General features: G+C 37.0%; 2 protein-coding genes across 2 annotated transcripts; both read right to left on the bottom strand.

The window, feature by feature from the left end:
• Window positions 1-352: 352 nt before the first annotated feature.
• On the bottom strand, window positions 353-4,882 carry HCF173 (high chlorophyll fluorescence phenotype 173). The gene is made up of 13 exons (XM_086239589.1): window positions 4,167-4,882; window positions 3,848-4,060; window positions 3,529-3,733; window positions 3,353-3,428; window positions 3,081-3,216; window positions 2,881-2,985; window positions 2,523-2,603; window positions 1,728-1,817; window positions 1,516-1,581; window positions 1,159-1,215; window positions 929-1,006; window positions 806-853; window positions 353-666 (listed from the first exon to the last, which is right to left on the bottom strand). Exons 1-13 carry the CDS (start codon window positions 4,794-4,796, stop codon window positions 595-597), a joined length of 1,857 nt encoding a protein of 618 aa, XP_086095715.1. The 5' UTR covers window positions 4,797-4,882; the 3' UTR covers window positions 353-594.
• A 990-nt stretch (window positions 4,883-5,872) lies between these two features.
• LOC147287617 (histone acetyltransferase HAC1-like) lies at window positions 5,873-17,455 on the bottom strand. Its single transcript, XM_086239185.1, has 17 exons — window positions 16,988-17,455; window positions 16,002-16,313; window positions 14,848-14,953; window positions 14,288-14,585; window positions 13,722-14,210; window positions 11,717-13,533; window positions 10,889-11,185; window positions 10,514-10,792; window positions 9,723-9,851; window positions 9,438-9,638; window positions 9,189-9,331; window positions 8,792-9,104; window positions 8,223-8,362; window positions 7,982-8,060; window positions 7,507-7,899; window positions 6,676-6,893; window positions 5,873-6,556 (listed from the first exon to the last, which is right to left on the bottom strand). Exons 2-17 carry the CDS (start codon window positions 16,196-16,198, stop codon window positions 6,442-6,444), a joined length of 5,214 nt encoding a protein of 1,737 aa, XP_086095311.1. The 5' UTR covers window positions 16,199-16,313; window positions 16,988-17,455; the 3' UTR covers window positions 5,873-6,441.
• Window positions 17,456-19,655: the final 2,200 nt, after the last annotated feature.

Genomic DNA, 19,655 nt, shown 5'->3' with positions numbered 1-19,655 from the left:
TTGCGTTCTAGTTTGGGATTGGGGTATTTGTACCGCTTTGATTCTAGGCTTAATTGCAATAACACCCACTTGAAATTTAGCACATCTTCTTCAGCCATATTTTTGGTATTTGAGAGGTCTGCTTTTGCTTGTGCTTTTGCAAGCACCCATGTTAATCAATACTAAACCTAAGATTGATTGTTTGAGTGATTGTGTTTTCGAATTCATCTTAAGCCCTTCTTTTTGCTGAGGTATTTGATCACCAATTGCATTTGCAGGCTGCAGGGGATATGATTACGTATTGTAACTGCAAAGTCATCCCTGTTTTTTTTTTTTTTTCCTACCTTTAGTGTTGTCACTCTCAAATCAGAAATTGAGTTTTCTAAGCATGTAATTGTATTGCTTGTTATTTACACTTTGACCCAATTTGTGACAATAAAAATTCATGCCCAACCAGGCATCTACATATGAATTTACATAAAGAAAACATTCAAATGAGCTATATGAAGGACAATTGCGTATCTGGGTTGAGAAGATACAAAGATAAACTCCATATGTAGCTTTACAAATGTACTCTTATATATCTGACGATTAGATCATCCATGCTCAGGATGATCAGGTATTCTTCTCTAGAACAGAGAGTGCTGGTGTCAAATAGTTGTTGGCTTTGTCAGGCAAATGTGCTACCTGCAGAGGATTCCAAGTGGTTACAAGCTTATATATGAAAAAGATGTGTTTTTCTTTTTGACAAATAGAAACTATTGTTTGATTTTATTTTGTTTTTTTGAGAAGTATTGATTGATTTTTCTTAGTCCTTACTACTTACCAGCTCATAAAGTTCCTTCCCTTGATCAGCAACGTATTCATAACATACCTGGACAGATACAACATTACTTCAGCTTTATGTCACATGAAAGTAATATTAAATGCAAAATAAATTGTTACCCACATCAAAGCTTTTGTTCCTTGCAGTTGAATCATGCAATGCCTTCACACAGATATCAGCTACATCAGCACAGCTGATCCCCTGAATTCAGAGATAGCAGTTGAAATTGGAAGTTCAATAATGTTATTTATAAGCCAAAAAATAATTCTTCTTTTTTTTTTTGTGTGGTGAAAATGGATTCAAGAATTGATTTCAAGAAATAGAAAGGCTTTTTAACATTCGATCATTCTAACCTGAGAAATCCTATTTCCTTGATCAAATATGAGAGCACGTTGTCCACCTGGTTCTTCCTGCATAAACCAAACATCACAACTGACTTGTTACATGTTTTTACTTTATTAAATGCGCAAAAAGTTCTAATGCATACAAGGTAATTCCTCATTTATAACTACACAGACTTAAAATTCAAAACTCAAGAAATTTAGCATGCATGGGAAAAGAATTTAAGGGTGTTACATTCTGATGCACAAAGGGATTGGAGACAACAGATGATATCATTTAGCATTGCCAAATGATTATGATATTATTTTCCAAGTACCCAAATCCCTACTTAAGTTACTAAGTCGTGACTTTTAGCGTAAGTGCTCCACCTTTAGGGGACCAGGACGGATGATTGTGTATCCAAGCCCCGATTTTCGCAATTTCTCTTCCCCAGCCTGAAGAAATTTCAACAGTAAAAGCATTAACTAAGTTAGAAATTGTATTTGACCAAAAAAGAAAGTTAGAAATTGTAAAAGACACACACACACACACACACAAAATAACCTGGTCACCAGTCAAAGTGAAAGAGAAAAGAACTAACCCTCTTGGCTTTAAGAACCTGCTCCCTTCTAGTAGGTTCTATTCCTGATCCCGTACATGAAACTAAAATGAAGTCTGTTTCTTGCCCAGTCTACAAAACATTCCATTACCACATTCATTTGAGGCTGCAAATATATGTATGCAAACCTTTTTACTGTATAAAACTCGTACAAGTCATTATGCACCTCCTTTACTATCCTTATGTTAACACAAATCAAACACACTCTGTTCCATCTCATTTATGCAGAATAACACATCAAATATAATTTTCAAGCAAACCAATGATGAAGAATGCTCCATAATAACAATTATTGAACTTCAAGGTCAGCACCTCAGTCGTAATAGATATGTTAATGCACTTTTTTCATCCCAGAATAATTTCAGAAGTTAACTATCACAAATTCATAAATGACTCAGTTTGAAAAGTTTCCTCAAAACTTGGACCTTCAGAAAATGGGTTCATTGGAAGAACGATCCATTTTGTAAAAGGTTTAACATTGGGTTTACAACTACATTGATCAAGACAATAGCTCTTATAATGAAAAAGTGAAATCCGGGCACCATTAGTAAACATCTCATGGATATTTAAGTGATTATAAGTTCTCTGTATATGCCATCAGTCGCTACGATACGGGAAATGGTTAAGCAATGAATTTAGCATTAAGAATTTCCAGTAAATAATGCATAACTCTTTTAAGTGACTTCAGCATATAGAAATTTCCTTTACAGAAGACATGTTAGAGAGAGAGCATAATTTGATAGAACAATCTGCGGTAACACCAATAAAAAGACTTACTGGTAAAGCTTTTATGTATTCTAGTATAAGCTTAAAGCTTCTCGGGTCTTGCTTAACTCCTGTACGTGTTTCAACAGCTTTCTGTGCCAAGAATAATAAATGGATTTAGCAAAAAGTGGAAATGTATTTCATCAACCTGATGGAAAATATGGATTTACCTTGCCTTTAGATTTGTGGATTTAGAGTAAGAGATTTGGTTAAGAATACCAAATGTGAGATTATACTCTAACATTATAGAAGAAAAGTAAATGCAAGTAGAAATCGAATATTCATTTGTGTTCTAATTCTCTGAAACAACGCAGTAAGGGAAAAACATATGAAACAAATTTCTTATCTTACAAGCAGGAAATGGACAAACCTGTCTTCTGGGCTCAAAACGTATGGTTAATGTATGTACAAGGAATGGGTCTAATGGAGGATCATCTGGTTTCACTGGGCGGAAGGAGGAAAATGGTACTCTGACCTGCCAATTACAGATAGGTATTTGAATAGTACCAATATATTGCAACCATTTCCAAAAAGAAACACAGATACACAAAGAGAGAAAAGGGTCCTTACCCTACAAAATCCTGCTTTTGTGCTAAATCTTGAAAAATATAATTTACTTTGAGTTGTATCTGCTGTCGGACCAGCTTCAAGAATTAATATGTAAGACCTTCCATTCCCACCAACAGAAAGAACTAGACCTTCATACCTACACATTGAAAATTTAGGTCATGGAAGTCTGATAACCCTTTGTAGTTTGGGCAATGGATGTTTCTATAAAGAATCTATCATAGCCATTAGCCAGCTTCTAATAAGCTTCCATTTGAGAATCAAATTTTGAATACCTGTCAAGAGTGCGACCCAAAGGAAGTGAAATCTTTTTTGACAGTTCAACATACCCTCCCCTGGTGAAAACATATCCTACAATGGAGAAAGAAACAGAGTCAGTTACAAGGCCTTATAATTTTTCGAGTGAACTTAATTTATGTTAGATACCAAACGCCCACTGGAGTTGTTTTACCTTCGAAAACAGCATCTCCAGTCCAAGTGAACTCAAACTTAGCATCCATTCCTCCATCATACTTAGAGGCAACCACGTCCTGGAAATAAGTCCCCTGACGAACTTCCCATCCATCCACCGAATCCTCAGACTTGAACTTTGCGATCGTAAGCTTGCTCTTGCTACTTTTCCCTGCTCGTAATTGCGCCATTTTGTTGTTATAGTCCTGCACTTCACACACTCCTCAGCTTCACCCAAGCAAAACTCTCTAAGGGCCAAACTCAAATCCACCATGAACCAATCCAAGAGCTTAAACATGTAACCAAGATATGGGTTTTACCTGAAATGCTTTGGTGATGTTGTAGACCCCTCGGTTATCAACCCTGTAGAGGTCCCCAGATATAGTAGACCGCGCAGTAGCACAATAGATGATCTTGTTGCAGCCTTGTACGGCAGCGTTTAGAGTTGCAGGATCACCCACATCCCCAATCACAATCTCCACCGACCTCGGCAACATGTCCACCACTTCCTGGTCCGCCTTCCTCACCAGAGCCTAATTCATCACCACAACAACCAAACCCATTACACATAACAAAACCCAAAACCCAAATAAACAAAACAAAGCCTCAAATTCCAAAGAATTGAACGAAATGAAAAACCTTGACCGTGTAGCCTCTGAGCATGAGCTTGCGGACGACAATCCGGCCGATGCTGGACGTGGCGCCGACGACCAAAACGGTGGTGTTTTGGGCGCCGGGGATGACGAACTCGCACATGGGACCTTCCTTGATGAGAAGGGCGTCGAGGGCGTCTCTTTCGTCGGCTCGGCTGGTCCTGGAGATCTGTCCGAGCCCGGAGAACTTGCGCCACACTTCATCGAACAGCTGGCGTGACCTCCGGCCCAGCCCGACCGGATTCACGTCTTCGAGGTCCAACCCCCTCTGCTGCTTTTTCTGCAGCTGATCTTCCTCTTCTTCTACCTCACTGTTGACAACAACAATAGGATCAGCTAATTTGGGTTTGGTTTTGGTTTTGTTGCTGTTGGTGGTGGTGGTGACATTGTTGGTTTCACTGTCCGGGGAATTAGCGCCGGAGGCCCTCGGAATCAGTGAGTGGGATGAGCGAGTTCTGGTGGTGATGGTCAGGTTGTGGGAATTGGGGTTTGGGATTGGGAGAGAAATGCGTCTCCAACATCTTTGGCTGCACCACTGGTAATGGTACGTGATGTTAGTATTACTGCAGCTGCTGCTGCTGCTGCTGCTAATAGTAATGGCTTTAGCTGCGGTCATGATGATGCTTTTAGCGCCAACAAAACAAACACAACCAACGAGCCGTTTTTATACATCATTTATCAGAACCTGGCTTTTCCATGCTTATTATTATTATTATTCTATTTTGCAATTGGAATTTCGATAATTCTGTTTTCAATCTTTTGTTAAATAAATAAATAAAAAAAGTTGTGGTAAATGGAAGATGAATGGTGGGTGTTGGTGTTTGACAATTGACCTATCAAAATCAGAGACAAGGATGGAGATTCCAGCACATACCACATCCACAAAGACATAATTTTGAGGTTTGAAAGATGGAGAGAGTCATGAGACAAAACGTGCCACGTAGAGGTTCCTTTTTCCTTTCATTTGTTGACAAGACAGAAACATCATTTACAGAGACATCATTTACTACCTAGAGATGTCATTCCTATGAGAATTGAGATGGGAAATTTTGTGAAATAACCCCTCTTAATACCAAACTTACTTTTTTGACTCCTTCAAAAGTAATTTGTTTTTTACTTTTGGACCAAAACAACAGCCACCATAAATCAAATAAATAGATAAAATTATTATTATATAAAAGATTACAACTCACAAAGATAAAATATATCCGAACATTCACAAAAAAGAACATTTCAATATATCCAAAAATCCATAAAAAAGATTAAGATTTGAGAATATGGGACTGGTGTGGTTGAGCAAGATGTTGCGAAACTTAAGCCATGGCGATCTGGATGGCAAAATTCAACTTGGTATGGCTATCGTAGTAGTAAATTTGGATTTTGAAAACTTAGATCTTAGGATAGGAAGAGAAGAATAAATTTTTTATTTTGGGAACTTAGATCTTAGGATATGAGAAGAAGAATAAAATTTTGATTTTGGTTGTAGATTATGACTTTTATATATATACATATAGAGAGAGAGGGTTTAGGGTTTAGGGAGAGAGAGAGAGAGAGAGAGAGAGAGAGAGAGAGAGAGAGAGAGAGAGAGAGAGAGAGAGAGAGAGAGATTGACTGATTGATTCAGGCTTTCTGGCAACAATTAACAATCAATTTGATATCTGCCATCAATGACGAAAATGAACTGGGACAGTATTGAAGAAGCTAACTTATTCCTTCCATTAATATAAGAACGCAATCTACAAAAAGGGTCGACATATAGAGAGGGGAAAAAAACAGGGATCTGACACTAACCTCCTTCCCACATTTCTTTGTAAGAAACCATTTAGATAAATTAGAACAATTATAGGTACACTTGCCACTTAAAAATGGCATTTGACAGATTACAAGAGGATAAAATCAAAGAATCACCAAATCAGGCCAGACCGAGACACACATCAGTACTCCTACTTCACTCCAGCAGGGGGCATGGTTAGCAGCTGTTGAAGAGGGCAGGTAAGCTCTGGTTGATAAACTTCACCCGTCTTCCTCTCTTTGGGGTTGATTGAGTCGTGGAGATAAGAACTAAAGAATTGTTCCCTAGAAAGTGAATATAAACCAATATGCTGAACCGTAAAATGCTTATCCCCTTCTAACCATCATTGCGCCACTTTTGCTGTCACCGCCTGGTTCCCAGTAGTGTGTTGGCGGAGCAGCAGAAAACTATTGTCCCCGTCCAAAGGTTCTCTTTCTCCAAAATATCCATTTATATATTTACAATTTGGTCACCCAGAATTATTGTTCAGCTCGGCAGCTCTCTGTCTCATCATCTCCATCACAGCAGCTCTTCGCCGTGAATCAGACTGCTGCTGCAGCCTCCTTAAATGCTCCTTTAAATCTCTGAAAAAAATAAGCATTCATTTAGTATTGTATAACCCTCAAAAAAGGGGGGGGGGGGGGGGGAGAGGAATTTTAAGAGAGTTGAAAGCTCATAATAGAAAAAACTTAAACCCACAAACCTGCACCGTGGCACATGACACTCAGATTCTTTGCAAGCTCGAGCATGAAGTTGAAGGAGATACCACATTTTCTTACAGAGAACACAACCTCCAGATGCACGAACTTTGCATTGAATTCCATGGCGGAAAAGCCCCTTGACCTTACGGCAATTGGGGTACTGACATTGTGCAGAACGACATTGTGATGCATGCACCAGAAGATCAAGCATTTTCCTAAGCTGCAACATTGAAAAACAATGTTACTTATACGAATTCAAACTCTCCAGGTTGCATTGTCATCCAACCCTTTCCTCCACTATTACATCCATGTTCGGTGTGTTTAAGAAAGACTAATGAAATTATTATTAAAAAAACAAAAACCATAATTGTCTTAAAAGTCATTTTGTTAATGATATCCTAGAGAAGCTAGAGATAACTAATTAACTCTAATGTAAATGAAGACTGACGAAAGATGCAGGAAAGTTTCAAAACACAAAACTCATACATACAAATACAACAAGGAGAAAATATAACCCACAAAATTAGCAGAGGCACTCAAACAGAGAATCGCATCATTTTGGTTACATGAACTCATGTCTTGTAAATGGGACTCAATTCTTCCATGTTGGTTTAACTGATGCCAACATCTAATTGTTTTTGTTTTTTATCCCCTCATCAAATAATTGTTGTTACAAAACAAACACACACAAACGAAAGCTTTAAATTAACATTTATCCTGTCTACATGTAATCATTGGCCTACAAAGGGGACATTTTTACTATAGTATTGTGTAATTTGACAACTTCTAATGACACAAAAATCTTTAATTATGAAAACACAAACATAAAGCACCTGCAAAACTCGCATTTGCCTAGCTTCTTTGTTCTGTGCATCACGGTCAGCAATGGATGGATGATTTGTCAATTTATGATGATGATCAACACCCCCTTCCTTCTGATAACAATTATTGCAAACATCATATTCAGGGCAAACTTCACAACGCCAACCTTGACCTGTTTCAATGTCGAGATGACATATATTGCATGTTGTCACAAATGCAGGAGCAGTAGGGTTATGAAGATGGTAAAGGACCATCATGGAGGAATGTTTAGCCCGCCGTAAAGTATCATACTGATAATGATTCCCTTGACAGAGACTGAGAAACGCCTGTCTGGTGTCAAAGAATTCACTCTCAAGTATCTCATCTTTGTCCTTTGTATCAGCAGGTACATCAGTAATTTCAAACTGCATACAAATGTATTGAGTATTAAAATTTGGGACAAAGAAAAAATAAGATAAGAAACTTGCAGAGCCATGAGATACATACAGGGCGTAGTTCATGTTTTTCCCTATGATTGATTGGGTGCCTCTCTCTTTCTTCCCGTTTCTGCTCTGTTTCATAACACCTTTGGTCCCATATAAAATAAATAGAACAAATCAAGTTAGTAAAGTCATATATGAGCAAGAAGGCATTTGCATGTGTTAAAAAGAGTTATACAAACAAAATTTATACTTTTGTTAAGGTGTTCAAGGGAATACAGAACAATTCAAGACTTTAGAAAACTTACTTATCACAAAGCTGAAAATTTCTGCATTGGCTGCAAGCCCAACGGTTTCCCGATACCATTAGTATACAACAGTGAGAACACGAGTGCTGCAAATGAACCATGATGAAATCTTCCTTCATAGGGCAAATGGTTTCACCAAGCTGGGGAAAAATAAATACACAGGTCAGCGAAAAAAAGAGAGAAATTATCTCAAAAGAATTTTTTTAATATTATTAGAAGTTTCATTAAAAAATAAAGTCCCTCAAAAATCACATCTTATTCAACAGATTTTATATATTAACTTTTTTTATTAGATTTCATATATTACTTTATTCTATGAAGATTACATAAAATATTTCTTTTTATAAGAAGATTTCATCCACTAATCTTTTTGTAAGAAGATTTCATACAATAATCTTTTCGTAAGAAGATTTCATAGATTAATTTATGCAGAAGAGCCATGAAAGCTAATAGCAATTAAAAATCTAAAACCTAAGTTTATTACATGTCAGGACTCTGAATATCTGATAGCAAAAGCTAAACTCACTAAAGGAAACTATTGAGGTGAAAGATCAGGGTTATAAAATTACTTTGTGCATTAGTAGCAGATCCTTTGACGCGTTACCAGAGAGATCAGTCTGGCCAGATGCCTTTAGAGCCCTTTTTGTTATAGTCTTTTTGGTTGATCCTTTCTTATTCTGTTTTCTCCCATCCTCCTCTTGACGCATCTGATAAATCAAATCCTCGGCAGCACCAGGCCAGTAGTCACCATCAAAATAGGGCAGCCTAGCTGCAGTGACTTTAGCCTTACATTCACCAGAAGTTACAAAAAAATGATCGTACAGATTAGTGAGATCAACCACAATGCTTTCCTTGGAAGCTTTCCTAAGCATCGCCAAATACCTGAAACAAAACAGTGACATCAGAACCAGGATACTTGATGCTAGTAATAATTGCAAAACAATTCACAAAGTTTTATAGGCTCACCATTCACGAAGCTTATCAGATTTTGGTGTTTTCTGAATTTCTGGATGACAATACAAAATGTAATCTTCACCCTTCAAAGGCGGACAAGCCCATATGTAGCAGCTTGCAAACCCTCGTTTCTTGCAATAATCAAGGTACCCAATCTGGAAAGGGAATCATGAACTAAGGCCAGCAGCTCCAAGAGAAGATTTAAACAAAAGAAAACAGAGATGACATGAATAACAAGATCAATAAAAGCCAAAAACTCACCAGAATTTCATGATAAACATACGTGCGGAGAGCCTCTCCAGTCACTGCTTTAACCTCAGGCCTGAAATACTTGACAGAATCCAAATACGATAGATAAACACGGCGCTGATTTGGAAATTGGCATTCGGCACCAAATTCTTGAACATACATGCCGAAAAGGCATACTTCAACGCCTTCAATTTTCTGAAACAATAATACAACCTAAAAGGAAAAACATTTAATTAGCATAATACAATACTAGTGTAACCCATTTTATTATCAACCAAGTCTTGAATATCATCCTACCTTAGATTTATATGGGAACTCCGTTGGATAATTTTCTTCCTGAAAAATTTCAAGAAACCGCTGCTTTACTTCCAATTTTTTGTCCACTGATGAAACAACTCTGATTACAAGTGATTCCGCTCCAGGGACCTAGTAGCAACAGTTATATAAAAATTAGCCAACAACACACGCAAACAGTGGGAGACTAAATTCACAAATCAGAATAACACTTTGTTTCAAAAAGCTCACAACAATGACTAAACGCCCAATGCATAGATTAGCAGCACACAAAGCAGAAATAAAGTAACTAAATCAATCACAGATATACATATTGAAAAGGAAAATCCAAAAGCTCAAGGAAGTAGACCCAAGTAGTCTAAAGCTTTGAGTGAGGTCCAAACAGAGTTTTTGATTACCAGTCAAACTACAATCACCAGCCATGATCACCTGTGTGGTTAAAATGGACAAGGACCACATAAGCTACAATCAATTACTTGATTAATTCCTGAATGGAATTCCTTCAGATTCTTATCGTAATTTATCCTAACATTATATTATCTGCAAAATGTTGGCAGTAGAGCCTGAATACACATCTTGCAAATATATGCTGATATTAGGATCAGCCATCTTAACTGTGCAGTCTGAAAGTTTTAAGGGGAGGGGAGTCTAACTAGTTCTGACTGTAAATATAGACTAGCTGGTTCAGCAATATTATTAGCAAAAGGCAAAAAAAAATAATAATAAAAAAAAAAAACCAACATGTGTTGCATCATCCTATAGCATTTCAAATAACACAATATTATATTAATCACCTCATCATAACTTTTTCCTTGCTGTCTCGCCCTTTCTTGTCTTTCCACCTTCAGTTTCCTAAATAACCGTTGTTCTATGTGGTCGCTCAGTATTGTCCTTGGCAAATCTTTGGCACCCAGAACAGCACTCTGTGGTAAAGGCTTACGCTCTCCCCTTTCAACCTCTTGTATATAGCAATTAGGGCAAGTGTATTCAGCTTGCCCACCATCATTTCTTCGGCCATTAAACAAAGCACAAATTTGATGTTGCCAAGCTTCGCATTTGTCACATTGGACCCACTGTATATACGCATGGGAGGTAAAAAGCATAAGAATGCCTGTCTAGTAACAATCAAACTATGGAACCAAAAAAAAGTTCCAGCAAATAGAACATACCCATTCTTCAGTCTCCTCATCATTTTTCTTCTTCTCTAGCCTTGCCTTTGGAATGGCAGTCCCATCAACGACTATAGTCTCTCCACGAGCCTCGTTATGGCATGGAATACAGAAATAGTGTCGTGTGTCACCAGCCCCCATTGTATAATACATTGCATTGCGCTTGATACGAGCACCGCAAGGTGAGCAGTATATAGGTGGCGGTTCAAACGTAAGCTTCTCAACTGCACACAATTGACAGGAGTTCTCACTCATTGCATGCTCCATTGCTTGATTCTTCTCTGCCTTGGCTTTGCTCTGTTAAAAGATAAGAAATAAATTATATTCCAAGTCAACATCTAGTGGAGTGTTCCAAATAGAGAATAGCTGTTTCCTCAGAAATTGTACATGCAAACAATGATAAAAGCCAGCAATAAGAGAACTGTCAGAAATATACGTTATCACTTATCATCAGGTAATAAAGCAAATATACTTAAGCAATTCACTTTTACTTAAAATAAAGCAGCCCAATCATAAATTTCAATTCGCATGTCAACTCTAAAAATTTGAACAGTAAGTAAATTAGATGCCCTTCATGCTATGTTTGTAAACATTTCCAAAGACCACCCAAGAAAAAAATATATATGATTAACCTTGCACCAAAAATAATGAAAAGGAACTTTCAACGCATCATATTTAAGAAAATAACAGTAAAAATGATGATGCCCATGCCACAGAAAAATACACACTCCAAGAAAGCTGAGCAACAGACCAAGCATGAAGAAATTCCCTAAACATCATACAGAAATTTAACAGAGAAGTAGAGATGAGAAGGAGTAAGCGACTAACCTGGCCAACCCACTGCCTGAGACCTGTTATGTGCGCCCTAACTTGCTCCGGAGTGAACAGCTCAGTCAGTGACACCCCCTTTATTTTAGGCTTCCCAGACTTCGTTCCAGCTGCATTTTCCACAGTCTGTGTAGCATTTTCTTGTTTAGCTGGATCAGTTTCTTTCTCAAGTTTTATGTTTTCTTGCTTAGCCAAACCAGCAGGCTCATTATATGGGACAGGTTGACCATCCTGCCTCTGATTACAGCTATCCTCAACACTATCTTTCATCTCATCAAGATTCCCTTGTGCAGAACTTGAAGGAACTTCCATTTTCACTTCCTTAAACTCAGATTTAATTGGCATAGAAATCTCACCATGTTGGTAATCCTGAATCTGTATATCCTGGGATACATGGGGTTCCCTAATTGCAGAATTTGTTACTGGAGAACTTACACTATCAGGAACAACAGACTGAGAAGACTGTTCTATCTTCATGCGCTTCATAGAAGGTTGTCGATCTTCAGAACTTTCAACAACCGGAGGAGTCTTTGAAATCAATCTAGCAGAGGTGTCTCCGCTATCATAGGCTTTACAAGATCCATTCATTGAGTTCGGCAAACCAGAATCAGGAACTGGATGGTTGCGTGCCTTATTCCTATGTGCATGTAGATAATTATTCACAGGAACACAAACAGGACACTTGCGGTCCTTGCAGTGCTTGTGATGATAAAGCAATATCCTGCTTTGAAGACAACGAGGAAATCGGCATTGAGGTGAATTGCATTTGTCAATGTGTTTCACTAATTTTTGAACAGTTACACAATGAATTTCTCGACATTTCCCTTCAGGAGCTTCGCACCGACGAGCATGGCACAAGAACAAAATCCATCTTTGTTGATTTAAGAACTGTCGATCCCGATTTCCATAAGCAGATCTAGAAGCAGCACTCACTGGATTTGGGGGACGAGAAGTGCTTCTAGGTGCAATGGTTTGACCAACATTAGATCCTTCTGAAGATAAATTATTACACTGGGCTTCATCTTGCACCGATATCCGCTGACGGAAATCTTCTTGCACATGCTGCTCATGTGACATGTTGACCTGTCTGTGACTCCCATCTTGCGACTGAGAATGCCATTGACCCTGTACTACTGATTCTGGAGCTCCAACAGAAAGAGAGTTGAAATCATTTTGAGACTCTGCCATCAATTGGTGAGGATGTAACATTTGTTGCATTTGTTGAGAAGTTTGGGACAATGAAGAGGAGATATCATGCTGACCGGATGGGATATGCTGAGCATTCCTTAAACGATCTTCAGCAGAGTGATGATGAAATTGGTTGTGCATCTCTGATATTTGGAACTGTTCTGTACCTTGTGAGTGCATAACTTCATTATGGTGGTCCACATCACGCTTTGCTTGACTGCTTATATCAGATGTCATCTGAGACTGACCAAAAGCATCATTGTTTAACAGATGCTGGGGCTGCTGATTTTGCTGCTTCTGTTGGCGTTGCTGATGAAGTAATTGCTGCTGCTGTTGAAACTGATTAGGTTGCTGTTGATGAGAATGGAGGATATTGTCTTTGGAAGATAGTGGAGTTTGGAAATTCATCTTTTCCAATTGATCAATTTGTTGAGGCTTTACATGGACACCTTGTTGTGCACTGTGCATATTCGACTGATTACTTATAAGCGGAGAGTTGGTCTTGGATATAGGTGTCAAGCTGACTGAATTCAAACTCTGAGAATTCATCATTGACCCAACAGGCGTTGCAGCACCATAGTAATTCCCAGACCCAAAAGAATCAGCATTATTCATTCCATAGCTATCACCTGGAAAATAAATGATTCAGTGGCCAAACAATTATTGTTGTCATGATAAACTTTTCAAATGGAATACAGAGTAACCTGCAATTGAATAGATGAAGGGAAGATTATGATTTATGCATCCATACTAGACAAATATGCACGTGCACATTCACACAAAGAAGGCGAGAGGGAGGAAGGGGGAGAGAGCATACCTTGCATTACTGGTCTCTGATGTTGATCAAAGTGCTGTTGTAATGGTTTGGAGGAGTTAGCATAAGGTGTTGACGTCAGATAGCCCTCAGAAGTTCCAGATTCATTAACCAGTGGTAAATTGTTCCCAATCAATCCCAAGCCACCATTTATAGCCCCATTCGCCAAGCCATAAGATTTCTGCTGCAAGCTAGACCTTATTCCACTACCCATTTGGCTGCCAAGGTTATGGAGTATGCGGCTGTTTTGACCACCAATATGCTGCTTTTGCTGTTGTGGCTGTGTTGCCATTGAAGTATCAACAGTAGAGAACCCACCACCATTATTAGAAGATTCCAAATTCACGTAAGACTGATTACTATTACTGTTAAACCCAGGAGTAGGAATCATTTGGCTAGCAATTCTTTGCACACCACCCATTGATGACATGTTCCCTCCAGAACCAATGGAGAAACTGGCAGGAGACTGCTGATATCCATTAGACATAGAACCTGCAAAAGCAGATTTTGTAACAGTGGTTTGAAGAAGATTAAATAATTTAGAGAAGAGATGATAAGACCTGGTTTACCATCAGATCTATTGAATGAACCTCCATGTAAGCCACCAGCTGGCAACAGGTTTCCTGTGTTGACTGAAGTAGGTGCTATGCTAGAACTTCCGCTAGTAGTGATCATAGGAGCATCCATAGAGGTGACCATCATATTTGAATTCCCACTGTGTGACATACCAGGGGTCGGTATCATCGTACCAACAGGAGAGGAAGAATTAACAAGCTGAGGATACTGTTGGTTCTGATTATTCGGAGGTGGACGCTTAATCAAATTATGCATACGACTCTCTAATGTTTCCAGGTTCATATAGTCCTCCTGAAATAGGATTTCCAAAAATCACAATCATAAGGCTAAGATGAAAATTTCTTTTATACAAAACAAGAAAAAGATCAGATAAGAACATTATTAGAATATACAAATGAAACTTTCAATAGCTGTCCAGAATGCAAAAGGTTAATCAGCTACCCATGACTTCAGAAATAATGTCAAATATAAACACAGAAACAAAAAAAAAACCTAGCCATTTACAATAAGACTGAGAAAAGTGAGAAACAAAATGAAAATGAAAATGAAAAACCTTTGTTTGAGCAGTTTTCAATAAACCCTCCTCCAAGCGTTTAACAATATCCCTAAACCTTCTTTCATCCATTGGCGGCCGATGCCGCTGTTGTATAATATGAGAGCTGGAAAGCAGGACAGTATCGTCAGTTCTCAGGTAAACAATTGCTTAATCATCAAAAGCAAAATCCTATATTCTAATCAACAAAAGTACAAGCTAGATTAACACAACTATATAATGTTAAAAAAGAAGTGAGACAAACTACAAAAAGGGAAAAGAAAAGGAAAAGTTCATTGATTGATTTTCCCTTCCAAATAAATTAATTGATAGTGCCTTATTGGGTCCACTTGGTTCTGAAGCAATAAAGAAACAAATGTAATATTCAATGTTTAGAAATCGCAAATTTTTGTAAATAACAAGCCTATGACCATCACAAAACTCAGAAAAATTCTACACTGAAACAGGAGGGGGGGGGGGGAGGAGAGAGAGAGAGAGAGAGAGAGAGATCTCAAAGACAAGACATCTAATGCTGGATAATACCATATTTTGCACTAATAGAATTCATCTGTAGTTTGAGGGAACTGAATCTCATGAGACATAAAGGATACCACACAAACATGAACTGGAAATCCACTTCAAATGCCAAAGAAAAAAAGTACATGTGACTTGAAATCCCCATAGAAGGCTTAAATAAGGCTCCCATGAGACGTATACAAAATAGCTTCTGTTTCTTATCCAAAAAAATTTAACAATGAAAGGCCTCATCAAATTTGCAATATAGGAGCACACTTAAGTCCTTGAGGCAATAGTTAGAAGGGCATCCACAGAAAAGAAAAAAATTCGTACTGAAGTGTACAGAAGAGAAATAGTATATGTGGTTAGATCGACATGAAATGATATAGTCAAATATATCTTATGGTCTTGCAAATATCAACTCTGAGATCCTCACAACAAATGTCATTTGTTTGGGTATGGGAACACATGCCATTTAATTCCATACTACTGTAAGTAATATTAATTGTGCATGGTAACAATTACTAAGGAAAAATAGCAAAGTTCCATCCAAATAAAAAGGACAAAGAACAAAATATTCAGCTAACACATACTAACAAACAGCTCACTATCCAAAAAAAAAAAATAATGATAATAACACCGAAGGAAATACATCTTACATCTTCTCTTGCATAAATGTACGTGCTCTGACAAGCTCAGGGTCCATATGGGACATAGCACGAGGCGGCCCCCCTAAATTTTGCATTTGGGGAGGAAGGGCATTGCCATTATGTTGGGGGAGCACAGGCAACTGAGTCCCTGCCTGATTGGGCACCTGCCCTGATATCTGTCCTGACATATGTGCCTGCACATTCATCTTCTTTATCCTTCACCACGCTGACTCTAACTACCAAGTACCGCATAACTTAAAAACGAAATCTTTAGAATTGCACCTCCGACTCATGCTTTATCCATCATAAACTCCCACCATACTGCATATAAAGTGACGAAACAAACAAATCATATAAATCATTCAACTAAAACACAGTCATGAGTCTCATTTTGTGGGAGAAATAGCACAAAAAGTAAACAAATTAGTAGCGGCAAAAAATAAACAGAATTATCATAACAAAATGAGCAAATTGCAGTATCAATAAGAATCCATTGAAATTTCCAAGTGAATTAAGGAGAATCTGTTGCATTTTCCACAGAAAGTTACTATTTGGGGGTTTTAGTACCCCGAAAACTAAGTAAAATTTCAATTGGGAAAGTGAGAGTACAATGGGAAACAATACATGAAAAATGTGAAGCAAATTATTATATCAATAACAAAGCTTTGAAATCAATATTGAATTAAGGAGAATCAAATGCAATTTTCAGATAAAGGTTGAGAATTTTGTACAATTACAATGAGATGTAATAGAGCAGTCAAAATTTAAGCTGGAGCTAAAGCATAAAACAATCAATCAGCAAAGAGGAAAATTGGGGCAAAGCAGATCGTAATCTAACCCCATGCAATCGTAAGGGATAATCATATAATTCAATAATTCACAAAACAAGCTGGAATTCGTTTCTAATTTATAAAACAATAATCCAGTAAGTAACCCTAAGATACGGGAATCGAATTGAATCGAAAAAATGAAAGAAACCCTAGCGGTAAACGAACCTGAAATAACGATCGGAGCTCCGAATTGATAGAGGGCTTCGAAAAGGCGCGACCTGTATCAGCGATGACGAAGACGACGATCGACGATTGCGAGAAACAAAGAGAGAACGCCAAAGACCGATTGATAGTGAGAGAGAGAGAGAGAGAGAGAGAGAGAGAGAGAGCTGGGTTCGCACCGTCCCCAAATTATCTCCCGCACGTGCAAATTGACACGCAGCACAAAAGGGGGTCGAAATCGAAGACGAAGAAAGAGGAAGAAGAAGAGGGTCCGCGACCGTGAGAGAGTCGAATTATTTCGGGCTTCGGTTTTGGGGCTCAAATCTCAATTGCTCAATTTGGGATTAATTTGCAGCGAAATTATAATTGATTTTTTTTTTTTTATGTTTTATTTGTTTATGATTTTAATTACGAAATTATTTTTTGCTATTTTATTTACCAGGCAGCAAGGAGAGTAAGCACCAAAATAATTGACAGCGGAAATTAATAATACAAACGGGGACGACAGGAGACGCAGATAGATTATAAATAGATAGAAAGAGAGAGAGAAGATCAGTGTTTCGGAAGTCCACACCCAAAACAAGCCTACCAATTTACATAAGTGCCCCTGGAATTTAGCCGTAATTTCACATGCAGTGTGTATTATCCTCTCTTTTTTCTGCTATTTCTCCAATTTTATCAGTACATTATATATCTATGTTTTTCTTATAGAATATTCTTAAGAGTTAATAATATATAGGAGTGAAAACGACAAGTTCATGAGGTTAACCAAAGTGAAGAGGAAGATGGAGTCATCATTAGCATTAAAATATGTCGGGTCTTGTTCGAAATGCAGGACAGTACTGCACGAGATAAGATTATATTTTATAAATATAATAGGACAAGTTAAGACAGACTAGTTTTACGGTGGACTACCCTTAAGCAAGAGACAAAAATCCTTAATTATTTGGGACTATAGTCCCAAACACAGTTTTGTCCCAAATTCGTGGACTACGTTTAAGCAGGAGATATAAATTCTTAATTATTTGGGACTACAGTCCTAAACACAGTCTTGTCCAAAATTCTTAATAAGTCTACCAAACATAAGATAAGGGACTACTGTCTTTTTTAATTACTTAGTCATGTCCAGTCTCGTCCTCCAAACGAGGCCTCAAGGGTTCGATTCCTTTCAATGTAACAAAAATAATAGAATTAACGATAAAAATATGTTATTTGCCCTAGCATTTTCTCCCAACTATTTTTTCTCAACTTATATGATCAAGTTTAATAAAAATTAATTGGGACAATAAGCATTTTCCTTAACAATATACATGAGAAATACATTCACATGTATTCAATATACTATACTCAATATGGGTTGCATTCAATCCTCAAAAAAAGAGGATTTAATTAAGTATCAAGGAGTCAAAGAATTTAAGCCAAAATACCAAATGAAAGTAGATCATTTTTTTTCATTCCCAAATAAGTGCATATTTTACCTGAATCTTCTTCTATAATAATACGAAACACCAATATTATTGGGATAGATACACGAATCACTTTAAATACAATAAGTTGAGTGTGAGGATTGGTTAGAATGGAGAGAAGAAAAAAAGGTATTGCACTTAAAACTTTGCAAAAAAAAAAAAATTATAAAACAAACTGGTTAGTAAGTTAATACGACGCTAACCACTTATTTGGGCTCACCACATGATATAATTTCATAACCCGAATTGTTCTTTTTTTAGGCCTCACTTCAAAGATCATCTTTGTAAAAAATCTCATAAATCAAAAGTTTTTTAACCATTTGATTAAAATAACAACTATTGATATGCTTTTGTCAAAATATAGTGTTCGTCTATTTATTTAATCATAGTTAGATGACTAAATAATTTTTTATTTGATTGATTTTTTGCAATAATAATCTTTGAAGTGTGACCTAAAAATGAACTGTTCGAATTCTGAAATTACTCATGTGGTGTACCCAAAAAAGTTATTAGTTTCGTATTAACTTACTAACTAGTTAACTTTAGAACGCTTCTCTATATTTATATATTTTTATATTTTTATATTTAGACATTTTATTTTGTACTAGTCTTATATTATATTTGTCGTACTCTTTTTATATCCTATATCATATTTGTACTATCCTTATTTCATTTTGTATGCTTCTTATCTCATATTCATACCATTCTTATATATCATATTTGTACATTTGGGCATTTCATTTTGCCATAATTTGTATCTTTAGTCATTTCATTATGTACCTTTAGCAATTTCATTAATTTTGTACCTTTAATCATTTCATTAATTTTGTACCGTTCTTATTTCATATTTGTACATTCAACCATTTCATTTTGTACAATTTTTAATCGTTTTTGTACCTTTTTCATATATTTTTTTCCCTTCGAAAATTAAAGTGCCATTTTTGTGATGTTCTAAATAATATAGACATGGATTGTTATTTATTCAAAGTGCGTATTAGAGTTCAGATTTGTCCTTTGGGACACTATAGGGCATTTTGATGCTGAATTTACTTTCCTACAAATATACTTATTATATGTCATTAGAAACCAAACATCTCAAGGTCAAAGATGGAAATATTGTACAGTATGTCATATAAACACTAACTATTAGATCGGACAACTTCAGTTTTAAACAGATTATGTTTGTCCGATATACAAGCTCGTCT

The sequence above is a fragment of the Dryas octopetala genome, chromosome 4 (genome assembly GCF_963921425.1).
Source record: "Dryas octopetala chromosome 4, drDryOcto1.1, whole genome shotgun sequence".
In the NCBI taxonomy this organism is placed as follows: Eukaryota; Viridiplantae; Streptophyta; class Magnoliopsida; order Rosales; family Rosaceae; genus Dryas; species Dryas octopetala.
The sequence above is the reverse complement of the archived record's forward strand: the minus strand, read 5'-3'. Positions and strand labels throughout refer to the sequence as shown.